At 41.2% G+C, this 20,266-nt stretch overlaps 1 protein-coding gene across 3 annotated transcripts in view; it reads right to left on the bottom strand.

Annotated features, from left to right (window-relative positions):
• Positions 1-20,266, bottom strand: part of ATP13A3 (ATPase 13A3) — a 123,714-nt gene that overhangs the window by 74,796 nt on the left and 28,652 nt on the right. The window contains exons 1-7 of one of the 3 annotated variants that reach the window (XM_075861752.1): positions 16,645-16,730; positions 16,346-16,442; positions 13,176-13,349; positions 10,346-10,531; positions 7,760-7,830; positions 6,004-6,084; positions 777-846 (exon numbers count right to left, since the gene is read on the bottom strand). In XM_075861752.1, the coding sequence (XP_075717867.1) occupies positions 777-846; positions 6,004-6,084; positions 7,760-7,830; positions 10,346-10,531; positions 13,176-13,349; positions 16,346-16,390 (627 nt within the window). In that variant the 5' untranslated portion in view covers positions 16,391-16,442; positions 16,645-16,730. Of the gene's footprint in view, positions 1-776; positions 847-6,003; positions 6,085-7,759; positions 7,831-10,345; positions 10,532-13,175; positions 13,350-16,345; positions 16,443-16,644; positions 16,731-20,266 lie in introns of those variants that run through there. The other 2 variants (XM_075861751.1, XM_075861753.1) reach the window with 2 other exon arrangements.

Here is a 20,266-nt window from a genome sequence, read left to right as displayed (position 1 = left end):
CAGACAGACATGTAAAATTGCTATTTATCTATAAAACAAAATAAATAAAATTTAAAAATATACCATTTAGGCTTTATTCACATCTGCGTTCAGTATTTTCATTGCTCTGCTCGGTCATAGGAGCAGTACAATGAAAATACCAGAAGCACTGAATATATTACACGACTGACCATCAGCTTACAACGAAACCCATTGACTTTAATGGGTTTCCGTCTGCAAAATAGTGCAGCAGGTTTCGCTAATTTGTCCGGATCTGTGACAGAGGCCCCTCACTGAGCCTTCAACGCATATTAGAACGAGGCCTTAAACATGTCTGGTGAATGTTTCAGTACCCAAGATAGATAAGCAGTTCTAATTTATCATCATAGACGAACATAGAATTAATAAGATTCTGTGGCAAGTGTCATATCGGCCAAATAAGCTGTATGTCTATGGCCAACAACAGAAGAGGAGTTTTGTAGAAAACCTGGAGAATACGCAATATTTGAGCCATCTGCTTCACATCTTGGGGCACAGTTATATAATGGGTCATGTATTAATTAACTTATGAGGTTTTGATCACAACTTCAGGTTTTTAGCGTAGTATGAGAAAAATAATGCAGATGTAAATACACAGGTGATCGCTTAGATAAAGAACGTATAATATTGACTAATAATGTACAAGACTGAACTGGAACGAATATGCCATTCATAATAGCAATGAAGGACGTCTTGCATTACATTATCATCAACATAAAGAGGTAAAACCCGAACATCTCCAACGAGATTCTACTTACCTCCTTTATTAGAAGCTTAAAAACAGAAGGCACTTTAACAGAAATTTCATTTATTCCATAAAATAACTTTCTGAAAGAGAAATTAAACGGGTTACCTTCATGAATAATTAATGACATGAATATTGCATAAAAACGTGTTTTAAGACAACTACCATGACATTGAAAGGGTAAGTGGCAAAAAAAGATTTACTACTACTACAGTAGTTCGTATGTTATTACATCCCTTTTCCTCCAAGATCTATGAAAATAGTCCAGGCAAACAAATTAAAATTCAGTCTCATTAGAAGTACCAAGCGCTACTACACAGGGGTTTCTCCGTTCTAAAAACAGAGATTTAGGGGCAAATTAAACTCTGACTGCTTAAAGAGAACCTTTCACCTCCCCATACATGTGCAGCTGAGTGCAGCATGTAATGTGGGTGGCTGCACAAACCCTGGGGCCCTTTAAAAAATTTTCCTATCTTCCTCCGTTATTTAGATATCGGTGCCGTTATATTTGGCGCCTGATATTTAAATAACCCCCTGAACTGTCAATGGAGTGTGTATTTGGCGAGGGGGCGTGTAACATTGCTGTGACACCGTCCAATCAGCTACGGACAGTGCCGCAGCAAGACCTGGAGAGAGGAGAGTATGTGATCACACAGTCTTGCCCTTGTCTGCCGAGAGCTGAAGAGTGAATGAAAGCGTGCGTACGCGCACAGCTCCGATGGCAAAGATACTCCCGCCGCCATGGAACAGAAGAAGAAGAGTTCACATTCTTCTTATTTTCTGTTCCATGGTGGCGGCGGAGCTACACGTGCGCGCGCACACGCTCTCCTTTCTCCAGCTCCTGCTGACACACTCCGTAGCGGATTGGACAGTATCACAGCGATGTTAGACGCCCCCTTGCCAATTACACGCCCCATTGATCAGTTCAGGGGGTTACTTAAATATCGGGCGCCAAATACAACGGCATTGATATATCTAAATAACTGAGAAAGTGCGGAATTTTTTTTTATAGTGAGACAGGGTTTGTACAGCCCTGCCCATTACATGTTGCACATATATGGGCAGGTGAAAGGTTCTCTCCAAAGGGGTTATCCAGGATTTTAAAATTGATAGATTATCCTTAGGATATATCAATATTAGATCGGTGGGGGTCTTACTCTCGGCGCCCCATCATGTGAGTGCTGCAGCCTCTTTATTGTTTACATCAGTTTCATCCTCATTCATACTAAATGGGACAATTCTGCGATACCAGGCAGCGCCGCTACAAAGGGAACAGCATCTGCAAGTACGAACCAGACTCAAACCGACGTAAACAATAAAGATGCTGCAGCGCTTGCACGAGCGCCACAGCCCCTTCTAATAGCTGATCAGTGGGGGTGCCGAGAGTCAGACCCTCACCGATCTAATATTGATGGCCTATCCTAAGGATAAGACATCCATTTTAATATCCTGGGTAACGCCTATAAAACTAGACAAGACTAGCAAAAGCAGAGCTGTGGAGTCGGTAAACCAAGCTCCACAGCCTAAGGCTTCGTTCACATCTGCGTTGTGGCATCCCTTCTAGCGGATCCGTTGAATTAAAAAAAAAAACCTGACAGACTGACTGAATGCAACGGAAGGTAAAATAGGTTTGTTTTTGATGGATCAGTCAAGAAAACGCACTCTTTTCTTTCAGTTTGTCATCAGTTAAACTCTGTTTTTATCTTTGCATCTTTCTTGCTGTCATTTTTAAACTGCGCATGTGCAGAAAAAAAAAAAAAAAGGATCCGTTAAATGTAATGCATAACTGATACAAATGGATGGCATATAAGTTTGTATCCGTCATCCATCGACTTCAATGTATAAAAAGCCGTCAGGTTTTCATCATTTTTGATGAAAACAATAGCGCAGCAGACTGCGGTAATTCTTCTGTCAAAAAAAACGCGAACCTGACGGAACGGAGCCTACCTGAGCACCACCGATGCAAAAATAAAACCCATTGAAATCAATGTTGTTTTTTTTATTAACTTAAACGTTAACTTCAGTTCTTGTGGTCCTCTGACGGATATGCTAGAACGGAAGCCACAACGCAGATGTGAACGCAGCCTTAGGCAGACAATGCACCAAATCTATGACAGTAACGCACGCTGTATGATAAATTTGGCAAAACATTGCTAGACATGTTAGACACTTTTCTCTTCCTTATGTCACCTCTAGGTTGGCTTACTTAGACCAATGTTTTGAGCCAAAATTTTAGACCAATTGAAGTAATGCCTTTTTCATTAAGCCATGTGCTTTTTCTAGACACTTTTTCTAAACTGCCCAATGAGTCACAAAAAAAAAAAAAAAAAAGGTCTAAAACACATAATAAATCTGACCAGGCTTGTACGTCAGGTTTTTTTTTTTACGTTTTTTTTTTCTCCGCAAATGGAGCCAGAGTTGTGGTGAATTTCTCGTAGTAAATCTGCCCCAATGAGTGACAACGTATCTCTTCGTCGGTGTCTGTACTGGCATAATTGTTATCAAGATATACAAGATACACTCGCATGAGAAGGAAACAACATTAGGAGTCTATGCTTGCTCAAGTGCAAAGGAGTAGGGTCCCAATCTGTGGTACGTGTACCTCATGGGCTACATGCCACGTCTCAAAGGGGTATCTGCACGGTCATAATGCAGCGCTTTTAATAGGCAGCACACTGTATGATCACAGCTCTGCGGAGACTTTGAGACAATTTGAGTTAAGGGGCACTGGTTTCTGTAGCATAATGTTACTCAGGGTTTCTAAGCCATCATTTACAATAGAAGTGAATGAGTAGATGGGTCAATGCATAGGACGTACACTTACAATAATCTATGGGATCATCTCACTTCACATTTCTTTGTTTTTCTCTTATTACATACTTTAATTGCTTGGGTCCTATAGCTATAAATATGCATTTATATGACATCTACAAACCACAAAACCCTCTTATACAGACAACTTTTATGTCCTGAAGGGATTTTCCCACCTTGGACATTTATGTAATATACACAGAGGAGCGTTCTGCCAGCAGCTACATAATGTGTATGGCCGGCAAAAAGAGAGTAGGATTGAAAATGCAGTTCACTAGTTGTCATACGGCGAGGAACCAGAAATCTGCCTATGTAGACTAATGCAACATATCCAGGGGTATATTACTCCACAAGGTAGATTTACATTGTAATCAGTAGATTTCATGTTTAAATGAACTTTTATCTATATATAAAAGAAAAAAAGAATGCAGTGTACACAATATGTGCGTATCTCCGACATATTAACTAGATAAAATAGTGACATGTCCTTGTAATTTAATCAGTAATACATCTGCTGATCAGCTTTATTAACACTTTTTGTTCAGATAATAATAAAAAATAAAAAAACCGTCATTAAAAATACATTTCCATTTTTCCTTTTTTTTTTTTTATCATGGCTTGACTATCTATGGAACATTGCAGTTTTCATATTGGCCACTAGGTATCAGCACAACAGGCAACAATATGAACTGGCAGAGAAAAGCATCTGCTTATTTGTTTATTACCATTTGTTATCATCACTATTTATTTTACATGTCTATTAGGGCTTAGGCCTCGTTCACATCTGCGTTGGGGTCCCGTTCTGACATTCGGTGGGAGCTTTCTCAGAACGGGACCCTGAACAGACACAAACGGAAACCAGAGGTTTCCGTTTCCATCACCATTGATTTCAATGGTGACGGATCCGGCGCCCATGGTTTCCGTTTGTCTCTGTAGTCTCTGTAGTGTAGTCGACTACACTATTGCTTCCGGCAAAACGACGGTTCCGGTGCACAACAGAGACAAACGGAAACCAATGGTGATGGAAACGGAAACCTCTGATGCCAGTTTGTGTCTGTTCAAGGTCCCTTTCTGACGGAAAGCTCCCACCGAATGTCAGAACGGGACCCCAACGCAGATGTGAACGAGGCCTTATTCAGACGGGAATTGTTAAAATCAGTCAGTGAAAAACTGACCATTTTGCAACAGTTTTTTGTTTTTTTTTGCAATTATCTTCAGTTTTTCATACTTTTTCCATCAAGATAAAGAAATGGGTGACCTCCATTTACCTGAAGAAAGCTGTAAAGGATCTGCCAGGTACAGCTTCGGGGTTAACTCCCATAGGTAATCAGTCGGCACCTGAGTCTATGTCTGTGAGACTGACTCCAGCTTCCACCACTCAGGATGGCAGGCTTAGGAGTGGGAGAGCCTATCGCAGCCTGGCCAGACGGAGCTAGCTCCCGCCCTCTGTCTATTTATACCTGCCTTTCCTGTTCCTCCTTTGCTTGTGATTCTTCTCGTGTGGTTTCCTGGCCCAGCTACAGCTTCTGACTATTTGATCCTGCTCCATACTGACCCTGGCTTACTGACTACTCTCCTGCTCTGCGTTTGGTACCTCGTACACTCCTGGTTTGACTCGGCTCGTTCACCTCTCTTGTTGCTCACGGTGTTGCCGTGGGCAACTGCCCCATTTCCCTTAGCTTTGAGTACCCTTGTCTGTTTGTCTCGTGCACTTACTGAGCGTAGGGACCGCCGCCCAGTTGTATCCCGTCGCCTAGGGCGGGTCGTTGCAAGTAGGCAGGGACAGAGTGGCGGGTAGATTAGGGCTCACTTGTCCGTTTCCCTACAAAAGCCCTTAATTGTCCCAAACCCAATGAAAACACCCCCAGAATGGTCACTAGCCAAAGAAACACCATTTTCTATTGCTTATAGCATAAAGAGAAGTGAGATATTTCTTGTGCACATTTTTGCCTTCTGACCATGTATTATATTCAGGACCGCACTGCTCTGGCTCTACGTCCTGGTTTCACTTCTCAAGTGTCACCAAGCAACCATCTGTGAAAAATGGAACGGATGACATGTGTGGCCTCCGTTTCTCACTTCTTTGACCATTCCTGTGCAAAAAATGGGCAGAGAACATGCAATTTTTTCATCACAAAGTGATGGTCCATGGAAAAAAAAACAAAAAACGGATGCCTGAATTGGCCCATTAATGATAATGGGTCACTGTACAGTATGAGAGCTGTCCGTTCTACATTTAGAAAGCACCTAGACATGATCATCGTTCGGCTGAATGAGCTCTAAACCAATACATGCATACAAAAAAAATGAATGGCACAAACAGTCAGGCTATGCCACCAATTACTGAATATGAAAAGATTTATTTAGCAGAAAAAAAAAATCCCACCACCACAAAACACAATTTATTGAATGCAAACGGAGGTACGTACCTATAATCATGGAGTTCTTTGCTTAATCCTGTGCTGTGCTCAGTGTGCATGGCAGCACATGAAACCCGATCATCAAGACCCCTATAGAGAAACAATGTGAATCAATGTCAAGGAACCTTTCTAAACTTAACCTCTAAACATAGTACATGTGAAATTATACTGAATATTTAAAGATGCGCCCAAAGACTATGCAAGACAATTGTATCATTACTTCAGTAATGTGCAAAACAATTACTCTCAGCTGCCAGTTGAATAGCGATAGTCCAGGTATACACACACAGAAGAATATTCAAAAAATGTTGACGTTTTAAAACCATTCCCATAACAGAAAAAAAAATCTTCAGAACAGGCGACCCTGTACTGAAGATCGGTGCGAGTCCCAGAAATGGGACCCGCACCTATCAGACATTTATGGAATGTCCTGTAGATATGCCATAAATGTCTAAGGTAGGAATACCCCTTTAATTGGGGGATGCAATTTTTTATTGTTTCTGTGTGTGTCTCTTCACGGCACATACACAGATGCAATTCGGCAGCTACAGGGAATAGAAGATAGAGACGGGTGTGTGTGTGTTTTTCTTAGGGGAGCTCCATGATGCCCCAGAACTATTAATAACCATTGATATTTATGGCGCTTCTCTAGGTCTCGTGCGCCAAAATAGAAACTACAATACATTGACCTCTAGTATTTATTGTGGCGCAGGGGAGAAGACATAAGGCTATGTTCACACTGAGTATTTTGCAGAGTTTTTTGACGCGGAAACCGCGTCGCAAAACTCGGCAAAAACGGCCCTAAAATGCCTCCCATTGATTTCAATGGGAGGCGTCGGCGTCTTTTTCCCGCGAGCAGAAAAACTGCCTCGCGGGAAAAAGAAGCGACATGCCCTATCTCCGGGCGTTTACGCCTCTGACCTCCCATTGACTTCAATGGGAGGCAGAGAAAGCGTATTTCGCGGTGTTTTATGCCCGCGGCGCTCAATGGCCGCGGGCAAAAAAACGGCACGAAAATCGGCGTGCAGGGAGAGGAAAATCTGCCTCAAACTTACAAACTGAATTTTGAGGCAGATATTCCTCCTGCAAAATACTCAGTGTAAACATAGCCTAAGCCTGCTGTAGGGGAGTATAAGTATTTATATTTTTTCACTTTATTTTTTGTTTTGCAGGTTCTGCTAATTTCGTATATTCGGTGGACTACTGCAATTATCCACATTTTTGTTTACTTAAATAAAATTGGTTAGCGAGGACTGTGTGGGAGAGTTTTTATTTCAATAAAAATATTTTCTTATGTCTGTTTTTTAATACTTTATTGGCGCCTTGGTAATGGCAGTTGTCGGTTTGACAGCATCCATTACTAAGACGAGGCTTCGTGTTAGCCCGTAAAAAGGCTAGCACTAGCCCCCCATTATTACCCCGGCACCCGCCGTCACCATGGGTGCAGGGAGGAACCGGGTACGATCCAGTACCCAACCATCTGTAGTGATGGTAACGCACTGGAGCGGCCGCAGGCTGCTATGTGGCTGGGAAGGGCCAAAACCTTGGCCTTTCCCACCCTGGTAATGCTAGCCTGCTGCGGTTATGTCGTATCTGGTGGATTATAAAAAAAATGGGGGGGGGGGGGGGCACACCATGTCCATCCCCCAATTTTTCGTAACCAGCCAGTTACAACATAGCAGCAGGCTAGCATTACTAGGGTGGGAAGGGCCACGGTACAAGGAAATCAGGGACAAACACCCCACCAGTCTATGCAAGTACTTACGTTAAGTAGTTAAATGCATGGTGCAAATCATTCCAGTAGTAAGTTACACTGTGATGCACAAAATAACGAACCTGCCAAAGACAAGATAATAAATACATTTAAAAAAAACAACTCATTAACATGAGAACACAAAATCTAGCTAATAGGGCCAGTCAGAAGCCTAAACCAGCACGTATACCACCACGATCATTGCCATTAACACAGCCAGCAATAAAACGTAGCTTCCACTTTAGCATTTCCCTGAGAATCACCGGTTTACAAAGAGACACATGGGCCAAAAAACACCATTTAAAAACGTAAAGTTTCCATGTTTGATGGCAGCCAAGTCCTCAGAAGCTCATTGTATAAGCAGGACAAAGCTTAGCAATGCAGCAGCCTACCGGATCTCTACACCGAGCATTTCTACATAGCAATGCAGGGTAAGTCTGATCGCATCAAAACCTTTCATGTTAAAGTGTAAGGCCTGAGGTAGAAGGTGTGACTGTTAGTGTCCGGCAACACTTTTTTCTTGATGTTAGGCGATACTCAGACGTTGGGGATTCTGGCAGGATTAAGGCACAGATTCCATACTTAAATCGTGACAGGATCCACAAGCATTTATCTGGCAATGCATGTGAATAGGTACTTGAGGGCTCAGTCAAATGCTCCGGAAAACAAATCACTGTGGAGACAACGATCGTGGTGCAGATAATAAAATCTGCCGCAAGTTCATGGATGCCGAAAAGCCACGGATTAGCTTCATTGACCTTTAATGGAACAAAACCGAATGTGGATCCTTATGCCAATCTGCACCAGGATCAGAGTTTCATTTGCAGATTATCTTAAAAATCCATACCAAGTTTTCTTATTTCAAATCCTTACGGTGAAGCTCATTGCGCCAGCCATCAAGGACAGGTTTTGGCTCCCTGCTTCTTTACCAGTTATTGCATAGTTTATGATTTGGATCTTTATCCTGTCGTATGATTAAATTGACACTAATCAAGTGCTGACAGCCCAATGACAAATTTCCTCCACCATGCTGACAGTAGGCACCAAGCACTCCACCCTTTAAATTTGCTTTATGTCCCACATATGTTTTTTTCCATCCAGTATACTCTTTTCCACGCCAGCACAGTGGCTCTATTGTGATCTCTTGCAGCACTGGGTCCCTAGATTTAGAATAGTCTTCTCATCTTTACATGGGTTTCCAATGAGTAACCCACTTTATTTGGCGTTCTGTAAAACGGTCATGTGTGTCAAATTCAAGGTTCAACTAAGAGCATGCCATTAGGACATTGGCGTAATGGCTGCTGAAAACAGGGTTTGTAGTCCTAGGTGACTAATAAAATGACAAATCCGAAATTTCAAACAGTCATCATGAATTCCATCATTAATAACATCTTAACTATATATTTTAGAAAAACTTAAATAGTTCATTGACAGAAAAGAAACGTATCAAATATTCACCAAAAAACAAAGGTCTTATGCCTCATCCACACGACCATTGTGCAAGTTGGGCCGTTTTTGACGGCATCCGAGTGCCACCCGATCCTCTTCACAGACCCATTCACTTTAGCGGGTGAATTGGGTCCGTGATAAATGGTCCGAGTCTCCGATCCAAGGAAAGATAGACCATGTCCCATCTTTCCTCGGATCACTGACGGGACTCGGATGGCACACTCTGTCGTGTGCATGAGGCTTAAGTTGTTCCAAACTTCACATATATATAAGTGCGTAAGAGTACCGATTAAATATTTGTACAAATCTACCCATAGAACAGTTTTCTATATTTCTTTGATTTTCCACATTTTAGAAGAAGACCTAGTTCACACAGGAGTATTTTGAAGGCAGAAAAAAACTGCCTCAAAATTCCTTCATTCCTTGAGGACGGCGGGCAAAAAACGCTGTGAAAATCGCTTTTTCTCTCTCCTATTAATTTTAATGGGAGGTCAGCATGGCAAGAAAGGCCATGCCGCTTTTTTTCCTGCTTGTATGAGAGTTACGGGAAAGTGAGTTATGGGAGTGAGATAAGCGGTTTTCTGATTACACGGTCAGAAATTACAAGTGGCTGCGGGAACCCAGAAAGGTAAAAAGGGGATTAGGGTGCCCCTTACTAGAGATAGGTGCAGGCCCCAAAAGGTGGGACCCGCATCTATCGGACATTTATGACATATCCTGTGTATATTCCATAAATGTCCCTGATGGGCAAACCCCTTTAAATCTCATCCACATGGTTGGTACAGTAATCTGCTGACCATTTTCCGCACTTAAAATCTGAAGCATTTCGGTCCTGTGTGAACCCGGATTTACGGTGTGTGTGCAAATGTCTAATCTTTACAGTAGTCTGTGTGTCAGATGTGACTGTCAGTGAGCAGATGGGATTATGTACACACAGCACAATACATGCTGCTTCCATAACACCTTAGATACAACACCAGAGCTCAGATTCTTTGGCTTCTGAATACTAGTAGGGCTTTCCACGGGCATGGCAGCTGCATGCATCCAGAGTAGTGGACACACCAGCATATTGCACCACATTTTTTAGCAATAGAAACTTGCGGTTGCATTTTTCTACATTTATTCGTAAAATGTAGAACATATTTTTACCTCGTTTAGTGGGACTGTTGTATTGTTCATTGGATGATCTTCACTGAGCTCGGTGGGACTCTCAGGAAGGAGGGAAGTGTGACCATTGATCACTTTGCTTGCAATGGACTCTGGGGTTCGAAAGGGGTCTGTTCCTGGACACAAACGTATTCGCACTTTTGCACAAAACCATCTTCTGAACTCATCCTGGTAAAAAACAAAAATAGTTCAATCAAAATTAGTTACAAAAGGAGTTGTATTTGCACCTAGCAGCCACAGACATTTAAGCTTCAGCATTTAACATAAGTGAAATTTCCTACTTGGCTCTTATACCTAAAGCAACCCACCTGAAACCTATAGAAGGCAAGTCATGGCAATATCTGATGTGCTTTGCGTATAAAATAATAATGTTCTAACTATACCAGCATAGCAAGTTGTCAATACAAGGGCAATGGAGCAGCAGTATTCCAGAATTCAGAGGGGTGCATGCACCGATTCTCTCAAAAAAATAAAAAATCTCCAGGAGTTGCGATGAAAATGCACAAATGAAGAATAGAAGAGACAAGAATGTACTCACAGCCATGACAACGCAATAAGGCCCTGTTCACACTGGGAATTCTGAGACAGATTTTTTTTTTCAGGAGTGGCCGAAAAAATGCCTCTGCCTCCCATTGAAATCATTTTTTTTATCCGCCCATTTTTTGGCGCGGATTAAAAAAAACAAAAAAAAACTGTGTGAACGGACCCTGAATGATACGTGGACATATTTAATTTTCTTTCGGGCATCAGAGGTAAAAGTATAAGGACTCTTTCACATGGCAGTATTTTTTATATTTCATTTGTGGTTTTGGGTTACAAATACTGATGCAAAAGAGAGAAACCGTATTATGAAATTATTTGTACCGCTTCAATCATCCGTGTGGATAGAACATTTCCAATATTACTGCAAAATCACAGAAATGATTTGACCACACCGTGTGAACAGATCTTTGCAAATACTGAAGCAATATATGCTGTGTGAAAGTGGCCTAAAAATTAGAGCTTAGAATAAAAAATAAAATTCACACACACTTGCGTTTTAAATAACTTTTTTTTTAGATGTGTATTTGGTAGCGTTTTGTTATTTAGTGTCATTTTGTACAGAGGTTTTTTGATGTTCTATAGAGAAGCCTATGTAAAGAACACCATATCTAGAGAGGCTGCCTATTATAAAAGCAAAAAAACACAAAAACCAAAACGTTGTGTATGCCGACATGGTCATATTTTATTATAGACTTTAAACTAATATCTGGCCGCAGCATTTTGGGGCAAAAACAAAATGCACAAAAAAAAAAATGCCACTGTCGAATGCATGAAGGGTATTGGAGTATATCAATGCCATCCCCTAGCTATGAGTGATTCATTGACGGGCCTCACTCTGTAATTCCTTGCTAAAGGGGTGATCCTATCAAACATTTATGGCATACCCACAGGATATGTCATAAAATGCCTGATAGGTGCAAGTCCCATCTCTCCGACTCTCGGCAGTCAGTCTCCAATGAAATCAAATGAAGAGATTCTGCAAACTCTCTACTGAAGACTAACAAGCAGCGGTCACCATTGCGCATAGCCACCTGTTGATTAAACTCTACGGAGAAACTGTGGCGGATGTGGAACAGCAAACAGGGGTCACCTGATGCATACAACGGGTACATGGGGGCCCTATAGATAAAAATGTGTGTGAACTGAGTCGAAGGTAAATTGTGCAATTATGTACAGACTTATTTGTCCATCCAATTTTACAGCCACAAGTGTGAAACACAAATCAGTTAGTCATACCATGTTATACAACAGTCTGTTCCAAAATGGTTTGCCCTGCGTGCCGTTATTCAAAGCGTTATAGTCTGCACTAGATAAATGGCTGAAAATAAACTTTGAATCATTGAGCTATGCAGCTTTTATGTTCAAAAGAAAATGTGATTTTACAGGGGAAAAAAAAAAAAAGATAATTTGCAGACGAGTTCACGGCATCAACAAGACAACCATTTATTTTTCCCTGTTGGTTCCTGTACCCACTCAAAATGTATATAGTCAGAAGGGGAAGGAAGAAAACCAGGAGCTGGAATTTATAGTATACATTACACAGGGGCAGAGAGAAGTGATTATTTGGGTGATAAAATGTAAGGCAGAACATTACTCAGACAAAGTCTAAGAAAAAAAAAACATAGGATTGGTAAAAGTTTGGCGAGCATACGAGCGGTGTTTTATAATCTGAACGATGCTGTCTCCATGTTCTTTTCTGTAGACAAGAACTAAAAATGAAGAGGGAGGTAATAACATAGCAGGATGAAGACCACAGTGACCTAAGAGAACACATCATATACTTTACAGTTATATGCTTTGCTAGCTTCATGACCAGCTTCATTCAAGAAAAAATACATAAAAATATACCATGCCAAGCGCGGAGTGGAGTGCATGGGGCCTATTTGGGAAGTGCCCTAAAACTTTCAATAGACAGGACAATTTGCTTTGGATTCAGCCAGCGTTCTGGAATCTCTAGACATTGGTCATTAAGAGGGGCACACAACAAAATCAATTGTAAAGCAAGTAATTAGCACAATTATTCATATGCATTGCTATACACCTCTTCTCGTCCAATAATACATTAAAAAACGCCTGTAACAGTGCGGCACTGCAGAAAAATCTAAACATTAGAAGGGCCGTAGCCTCGTACATAGGGCACAAGCTTTGTTTGGACACATAAGCAGCCATCGGGTGACAATTGCAGTCAATTATTTCCTGTATATCGTTCAGCTTGGTTGTCGGGTCTGCTTCTCGGCCTGTTTCAGCCACAGACAACTCTGAAACTTACAGTTGTTCTCAGCAGCACAACATCACAGTCTTTTAATGTCGTCCGTGTACATGTCGCTTTCACACGCCACTTCGGCATCCAATAGAGAAGGAGGAGGAGAAACCCTCCTGTACATAGCACACCCACAGCTACTAAAGCCAACTTCCACCGGCAAAGAGTGTATCCATAAATCTCCTGTAGAGTGAAACAAAGGAAAGTGGTTAGAGTGCTACGAAAAGGATTACGTGGACTCTCTGCAGTGTAGTAGAAAGGAGCGCTCTATATGCGCACTATTTATTATAATAAAAACAATCATTCATTGGGTATTATCTATCAATAATTAGACAACCAGAACACAAACAATCGTTCTGTGAAAGATCTTTCATCCTTTGGCCGGTGTCACGGACTATGTAAGGCCAGTTTGAATGACTAACTACCAATGGACTATAATGTGTATGGCTGCGTCGGCTTAACTATCATTCGTTCAACCATCAACCTATGTCTATCAAAGGCCTCATGCACACCACCGCATTGGTTTTGCTGTCGATGCAACTGACCCGTGGTTTTGTTCTATCGGACTGCAATAAACTCTTGTTGCGAAAGGGTTTACTAGTATTGGTGAACCCGCAAATTCGGACTGTAACAGGACATATACAGAGCTTTTGCGGTCTGGATTTGTGGACACTGCACCAATTTGTGTGCACGGGGCCATAAAGAATGGGTCCGCAATTTATACGCACAAATAGGGATAAATTGCGGCCACGAAAGCACAGTCATGTGCATGAGGCCTAATATGTAGGTTCACCTTCACGGTCTTGAGACTTTAACACGTAAAGCCCAAGCGATATTCCGCTTTCCACTCCCCACCTCCCAAATGCCAGAACTTTATTTTTCCACCAATGGAGCGGTGTGAGGACTTATATTTTGTGGGAAGAGTTGTAGTTTCTTTTGGCAATATTTAAAGTACTATATAATGTAGTAGGAAACTGAAGAAAAATTCTTTGCGGGGTGGAATTGGAAAAAAACTGCGACTCCTCCATTGTTTTTTGGGTATAGTTTTTAAGGCGTTTGTCCTACAGTAAAAGCGACATGTTACCTTTATTCTACGTGTTGATGCTTTGCGTCACTACATTCTCAGAGCCATACATTTTTTTTTTATATTTTCGTCCAGTTCATCCCAAACAAGCTGAATGGGGTTTGGGTCTGGAGACTGCAGGACATTCCATTCTTGTCTTCTTAGGTAGTTCTGACATAACCTACAAGTATGTTTTGGATCATTGTCTTGCTGGAATATGAAACCCTCACCAAGTGGTGTGTGGGCTCATTTTTTGCATGGGGTACCATTGTGGGGTACAGAAGACTTTTGTTACATTTTTATTCTATGTTTTTTGGGAAGTGAGTCGACCAAACAGCAATTCTGTCGTTTGTAATTTTTTAAAGCATTCACTGTGCGGTTTGAACAACATCATATTGCAATTACGGACTCGGCGATACCAGTTATGTTGTAATTGTTAGTTTTTTTTTTAACATTACTCTAGAAGAAAAAAAATGTGCAGGGGTTTATTTTTATTTTTTTATGTCAAAAAAATAAATATAATTCAAGTTTTGTTTTTTTATATAAATACCCCTGGGGGACTTGAACCAGCTATCGCTTGCACTGTATACTGTGATACTAATGTTTTTACAGGCTCCTATTAACCCCTGCCTCTGGCAGGGCATAATAGGAGCACAAAGACAGCAGACAAGCGGGCATTCATTAGGCCCCTAGGCTGCCATGACAACCATTGGGACCCCGCAATTGCGCCACGGAGGGGGGTGATGGGCTGCAAGAGGGAAACTCCAACCTCTTTATAACGGCTTAGGAGCCGAGGTCGCTATTGACTGCAGCATCTAAGTGGTTGCACTGGCAGAATCAAAAGTGATCTTTGATTCCGCCCATTGCAGTGAAACGTCTGATGTATTATACAGCGGACACCCGCTGAGTATGGGTGCACTAAGCCTGTGAGCCCGCTCTATACTTCCCCTTGATGGTTGCCACGTACATGTACCTGGCATGTCATTAAGGTGTAGAGAATTGGAAAAGTTTTTTGTTTTTTTTACATTTTAATGCATATTTTTTTCAAGATTGTTCAAAACTTTATTTCACTTATTTTGAAACGTATTTAGTCCCACTAGGGGGTCGCGATTGTCGGCATCTAATTGGTAAAACGGTAGGGATCGGAGTGGTCTCCGATCCCCGCCATTAGAGCAGAGTATCTGTATTACGCAGTGTATTGAGCAGGCTCAGTTCCGGAGTCTGCTCCATACTACTTACTAACCACCCGACATGACACACATGTATGTTATGGTGGGTAACGGGGTTAAGAACGAGTACTTTTCCCCTTAATGAATATAAGGAATGGAATTCTAGTGGTCTACAAATTATTATCACCTACATAGAATAAATAAACTTAAAAAAACACAAACGCACCCACAAAAGACAAAAATACTCTGGTCTAATTGTAGGATATCCTCATTTATTAGCTTGGTGTGGGAGACGGAGGAGAACAGATTTCTTTACATTAACAACCCAGTGTAAATCAATAGACTCTAATCAAATGGGGTTTTTGTAAGCGCTAATTTACGACTGTTAGGAGTAGAGTCTCACACCAATGTATGAAATACTGCGGATTCCTATCTCTTAAGGCTTGCAAGAAAAGAAGAAAAAGGGAAAATGACATCAATTTTCAATACAATAGCTATTTTCACGTAACCACATTTTTGGTTAATTCTCAGGTTGAAAAAAATGCTTGAGGTCTCACATTATTAGTGTCCTTGGGCAAAAATCACAAAAATGAGAGAAAAAAATTAATAAAATAACACAGTACACTGGAAAGCACAGTCTGGGCAAGATGAGAAGGGCACGCTCTACCACATTAAGTTTTTTTTTTTGCTCATCTTTTTAAAATTAGGTCAGATTTACCCATGGCAGATTTTTTGTAGAAATTTCTGCGGCTGATTCATTTATCTGAATGGTTCTTGCAGAAATCCATGCACATTGCTGGAGAAACAACTACATTCAGATGTATGGGACAGATTGTCACTCGCAGAACTTTTTGCAACAAAATCTGCCATGTGTGAAGACATCCTTAAAGTTCCTTTAAAAAATAAAAATGACTGACATAAAAGACATGAAAATTAAATCTACTTGCCATCTCATCTTCCTGCTCCTTGTTGATCTTCTCCCCATTCTCCATTTTCACAGAGTTCAGAAAGAGTCCCTCCAAACTTCAAGATACCGGACTTATGCTGGAAGAATGAAAAACAAGGCAACTTAGTATACAGACACAAACAATGATCAGCTAGAACTTTACTACACATCCAAGTGTACCTAGGATATAGGGAGGAAAGAATCTGCAAGTTCCATCATAACACAAGCTCCATTGCGTTGTGTGACTTGACTTTCTGCGATATGTAAACGCTAGTCTTACTCTAGGGACTCGACACTCACCGTAATATGGATCATTAATACAGTGTCTAAAGAGGTTCCATGGGCCTACACTGTGTCTGGAAATGAAATTGCGGCATGCTCGATCCTGTGAGCGGCTGTACAATGCAAATCCCAACGCTAGAAAAAAAACTAAAAGACTCCACAACCAAATTTTTGTTTCGTTCCAATGCAGTTAAAGTAACTTTGCAGTAGGTCTTGATTAAAGATTTCCTATCGTGTGTCTTCAGTACTATGCAATTCCATGGTAACAGACAACAACCCCTGTGTAGTCTGATCCTGCAGTCATACTCCCATCTATCCCAACTTCTTGTTAAAGAGACTCTGTCACCACATTATAAGTGCCCCATCTCTTACATAAGGAGATGGGCGCTGTAATGTAGGTGACAGTAATGCTTTTTATTTAGAAAAACTATCTAAATAATGAGCGATTTTTAGCTTTATGAGCGATTTTTAGCTTTATGCTAATGAGTTTCTTAATGCCCAAGTGCGCGTGTTTTACTTTAGACCAAGTGGGCGTTGTACAGAGGAGTGTATGACGCTGACCAATCAGTGACCAATCAGCGTCATGCACTTCTCTCCATTCATTTACACTGCACTAGCGATATAGTTATATCGTTATGTGCAGCCACATACACTAACATTACTGTAGTGTCCTGATAATGAATATACATCACTACCAGCCTGGACGTGATGTTTATTCAGAATCCTGACACTTCTGAATCTTTTCTGTGAGATTCCAGCAAGGCAAGCGTAATCGCGTTTGAAATGACAGGTTACATCGTAATCTCGCGAGATTACGTTTGCCTTGCTGTAAATCTCACACTAGCTCTACAGACGTGTCAGGATTCGGAATAAACATCACGTCCAGGCTGGTAGTGATGTATATTCATTATCAGGGCACTGCAGTAATGTTAGTGTTTGTGTATGTAGCTGCACATAACGATATAACTATATCGCTAGTGCAGTGTAAATGAATGAAGAGAAGTGTATGACGCTGATTGGTCACTGATTGGTCAGCGTCATATACTCCTCTGTACAACGCCCACTTGGGCATTAAGAAACTAATCAGCATAAAGCTAAAAATCGCTCATAAAGTGGTTTAAAATAGATTGTTTCTCTAAATAAAAAGCATTACTGTCACCTACATTATAGCGCCCATCTCCTTATATAGGAGATAGGGAATTTATAATATGGTGACAGAGCCTCTGTCACCACATTATAAATTCCCTATCTTCTACATGATGTGATCGGCGCTGTAATGCAGATTACAGCAGTGTTTTTTTATTTAGAAAAACTATCATTTTTGACAGAGTTATGACCTATTTTATCTTTATGAGAATTACTTTCTTAATGCCCAACTGGGTGTGTTTTTAATTTTTGACCAAGTGGGCGATGTGGAGAGAAGTGTATGACGCTGACCAATCAGTGACCAATCAGTGTCGTACACTTCTCCCCATTCATTTAAACAGCACATAGTGATCTTGCTAGATCACTATGTGCAGCCACATACACACACATTAACGTTACTAGAGTGTCCTGAGAGTTAATAGACATCACCTCCAGACGGGACGTGAGGTCTATTCATAATCCTGACACTTCGGTAACGTTTGTGTGAGATTTACAGCAAGGCAAGCGTAAACTCACGAGATTACGCTGTAAACTGTCATTACGAACGAGATTACGCTTGCCTTGCTGTAAATCTCACACAAACGTTACCGAAGTGTCAGGATTCTGAATAGACATCACGTCCTGGCTGGAGGTAATGTATATTCACTGTCAGGACACTTGAGTAACGTTAATGTGTGTGTATGTGGCTGCCCATAGTGATCTAGTAAGATTACTGTGTGCTGTGTAAATGAATGGGGAGAAGTGTATATGAATGGGGAGAAGTGTATGACGCTAAGTCAGCATCATACACTTCACAACGCCCACTTGGTCAAAAAGTAAAACACGCCCAGTTGCCCATTAAGAAAGTCATTAGCATAAAGCTAAAATAGGTCATAACTCCGTCAAAAATTATTGTTTTTCTAAATAAAAAAAAACACTGCTGTAATCTACATTACAGCGCCGATCACATGATGTACAAGATAGGCCACTTATAATGTGGTGACAGAGCCTCTTTAACCCTTTTAACAAGTGTGATGTCTTTTCTTTGTTAAACTTCCAAACAATAGAAAAAAGTGCACCTGACTCAGGTGTCTACACTTTTTAGAATGTTTAGGCTGTGTTCACACTGTGCATCTTTGATGCATTATTAACATGATTTTTTGGTTTTGATTGATGAACGCCCATTGAGAGAACAGGAGCTGATCTACCAAAACAAAACAAAAAAAAGCATGTTAAAAATGCAACAAAAACACAGTGTGAACCCCATTCTTCACCTGATACAGAGATTTAGCTTAGCTCCAGCTGAACAATTAGAAGGGGCCAAAGTCCTGAATGACTATTCTCATATTTCACACAAGGTAAATAGCCTTTTACATCTATTTGTGAATACTTTCTTCCGACTGTTCACATCTGCGTTGGAGGCTCCGTTAGAAATTACCAGAAACAATAGTGCTGCAATATTGTTTCCAGCACATCGACAGACGTCCTGACGGAAAGGTGACAGAACCCATTAAAGTCAATGGGTACCGTCGGTCGCTGGCAGTGTCCGCGTTTCAACGGAACCACTGCGTTCGGCATTCCCTTGTTCTACCCCTTTGACGGAGCAGAATAACGAAATGCGTCAACGTAGGTGTGATCAGCCTCATGTTTGTGTGCTTCGCAGATTATTTCTCAGGATGTCATTCTTATGTGAAACAACTTTACCATCATTTTACATTACCTGATCAAACTGCAACAGTAAAGAGAGTGGGGTATATTGTCTACATGCAAGCAATTCACACAGGTGCAATATGTGGTATAGCAATAATAGACAACAATGGCAGGTTTACAGCAAGAGAGCGTTGGCAGCAGTGGGGTTAAGTGGTTGATGATTCAATGGAAGAAATCGTGGTGCAGGACTCATTCATAAAGAATGCAAGACCAGATTGTTAAAAATAACACATGCCATTCATCATCCTACTCCTGCCCAAACTTGGAGAACTAATGGGGCATCATAGGACGAAACACACCGCCCTGACTCGAGACATGAAGCTGTATAATACATCGAGTATGACAATACAGAGGTGCTACAGCAAAGGCAGAGGTTCCCAGCAACAACACTGCTATCAAGAAGAGACAGAGCCATAACCTTCTCAAGTCTAGACTTACACCGCTGTCAGTACTGGCGAAAATCACTATTCAGACCAGCGTGTGACAGCCGTCACACGGACACGTAATTCAATGGGGCCGTTCACATGGCAATTGTTTCAACGGAGCATGTGGAGGGTCAGTGGAAAAACAGGACATGTCCTATTTTCCTGCGTTTTCACGAATCTCTCCATAGACTCTAGTCTATGAGGGATACGTGATAATGCACTAAGACGTGAAAGCCGGCAGTTTTTTACATCCGAGGTTGCACACGCTCGTCTGAATGTAGCCTAAAGCCTTATTCACACAAACGCTGAGTTTTTTGAGCGTTGCAGTTCCGTGTGTCATAACGGTTTGCTGTGTGATTTTCACGCATATGCCATCCTTA

The sequence above is a fragment of the Rhinoderma darwinii genome, chromosome 4 (assembly GCF_050947455.1).
Source record: "Rhinoderma darwinii isolate aRhiDar2 chromosome 4, aRhiDar2.hap1, whole genome shotgun sequence".
NCBI classification, from domain to species: Eukaryota; Metazoa; Chordata; class Amphibia; order Anura; family Rhinodermatidae; genus Rhinoderma; species Rhinoderma darwinii.
This window is presented reverse-complemented; position numbering and strand designations above follow the sequence as displayed.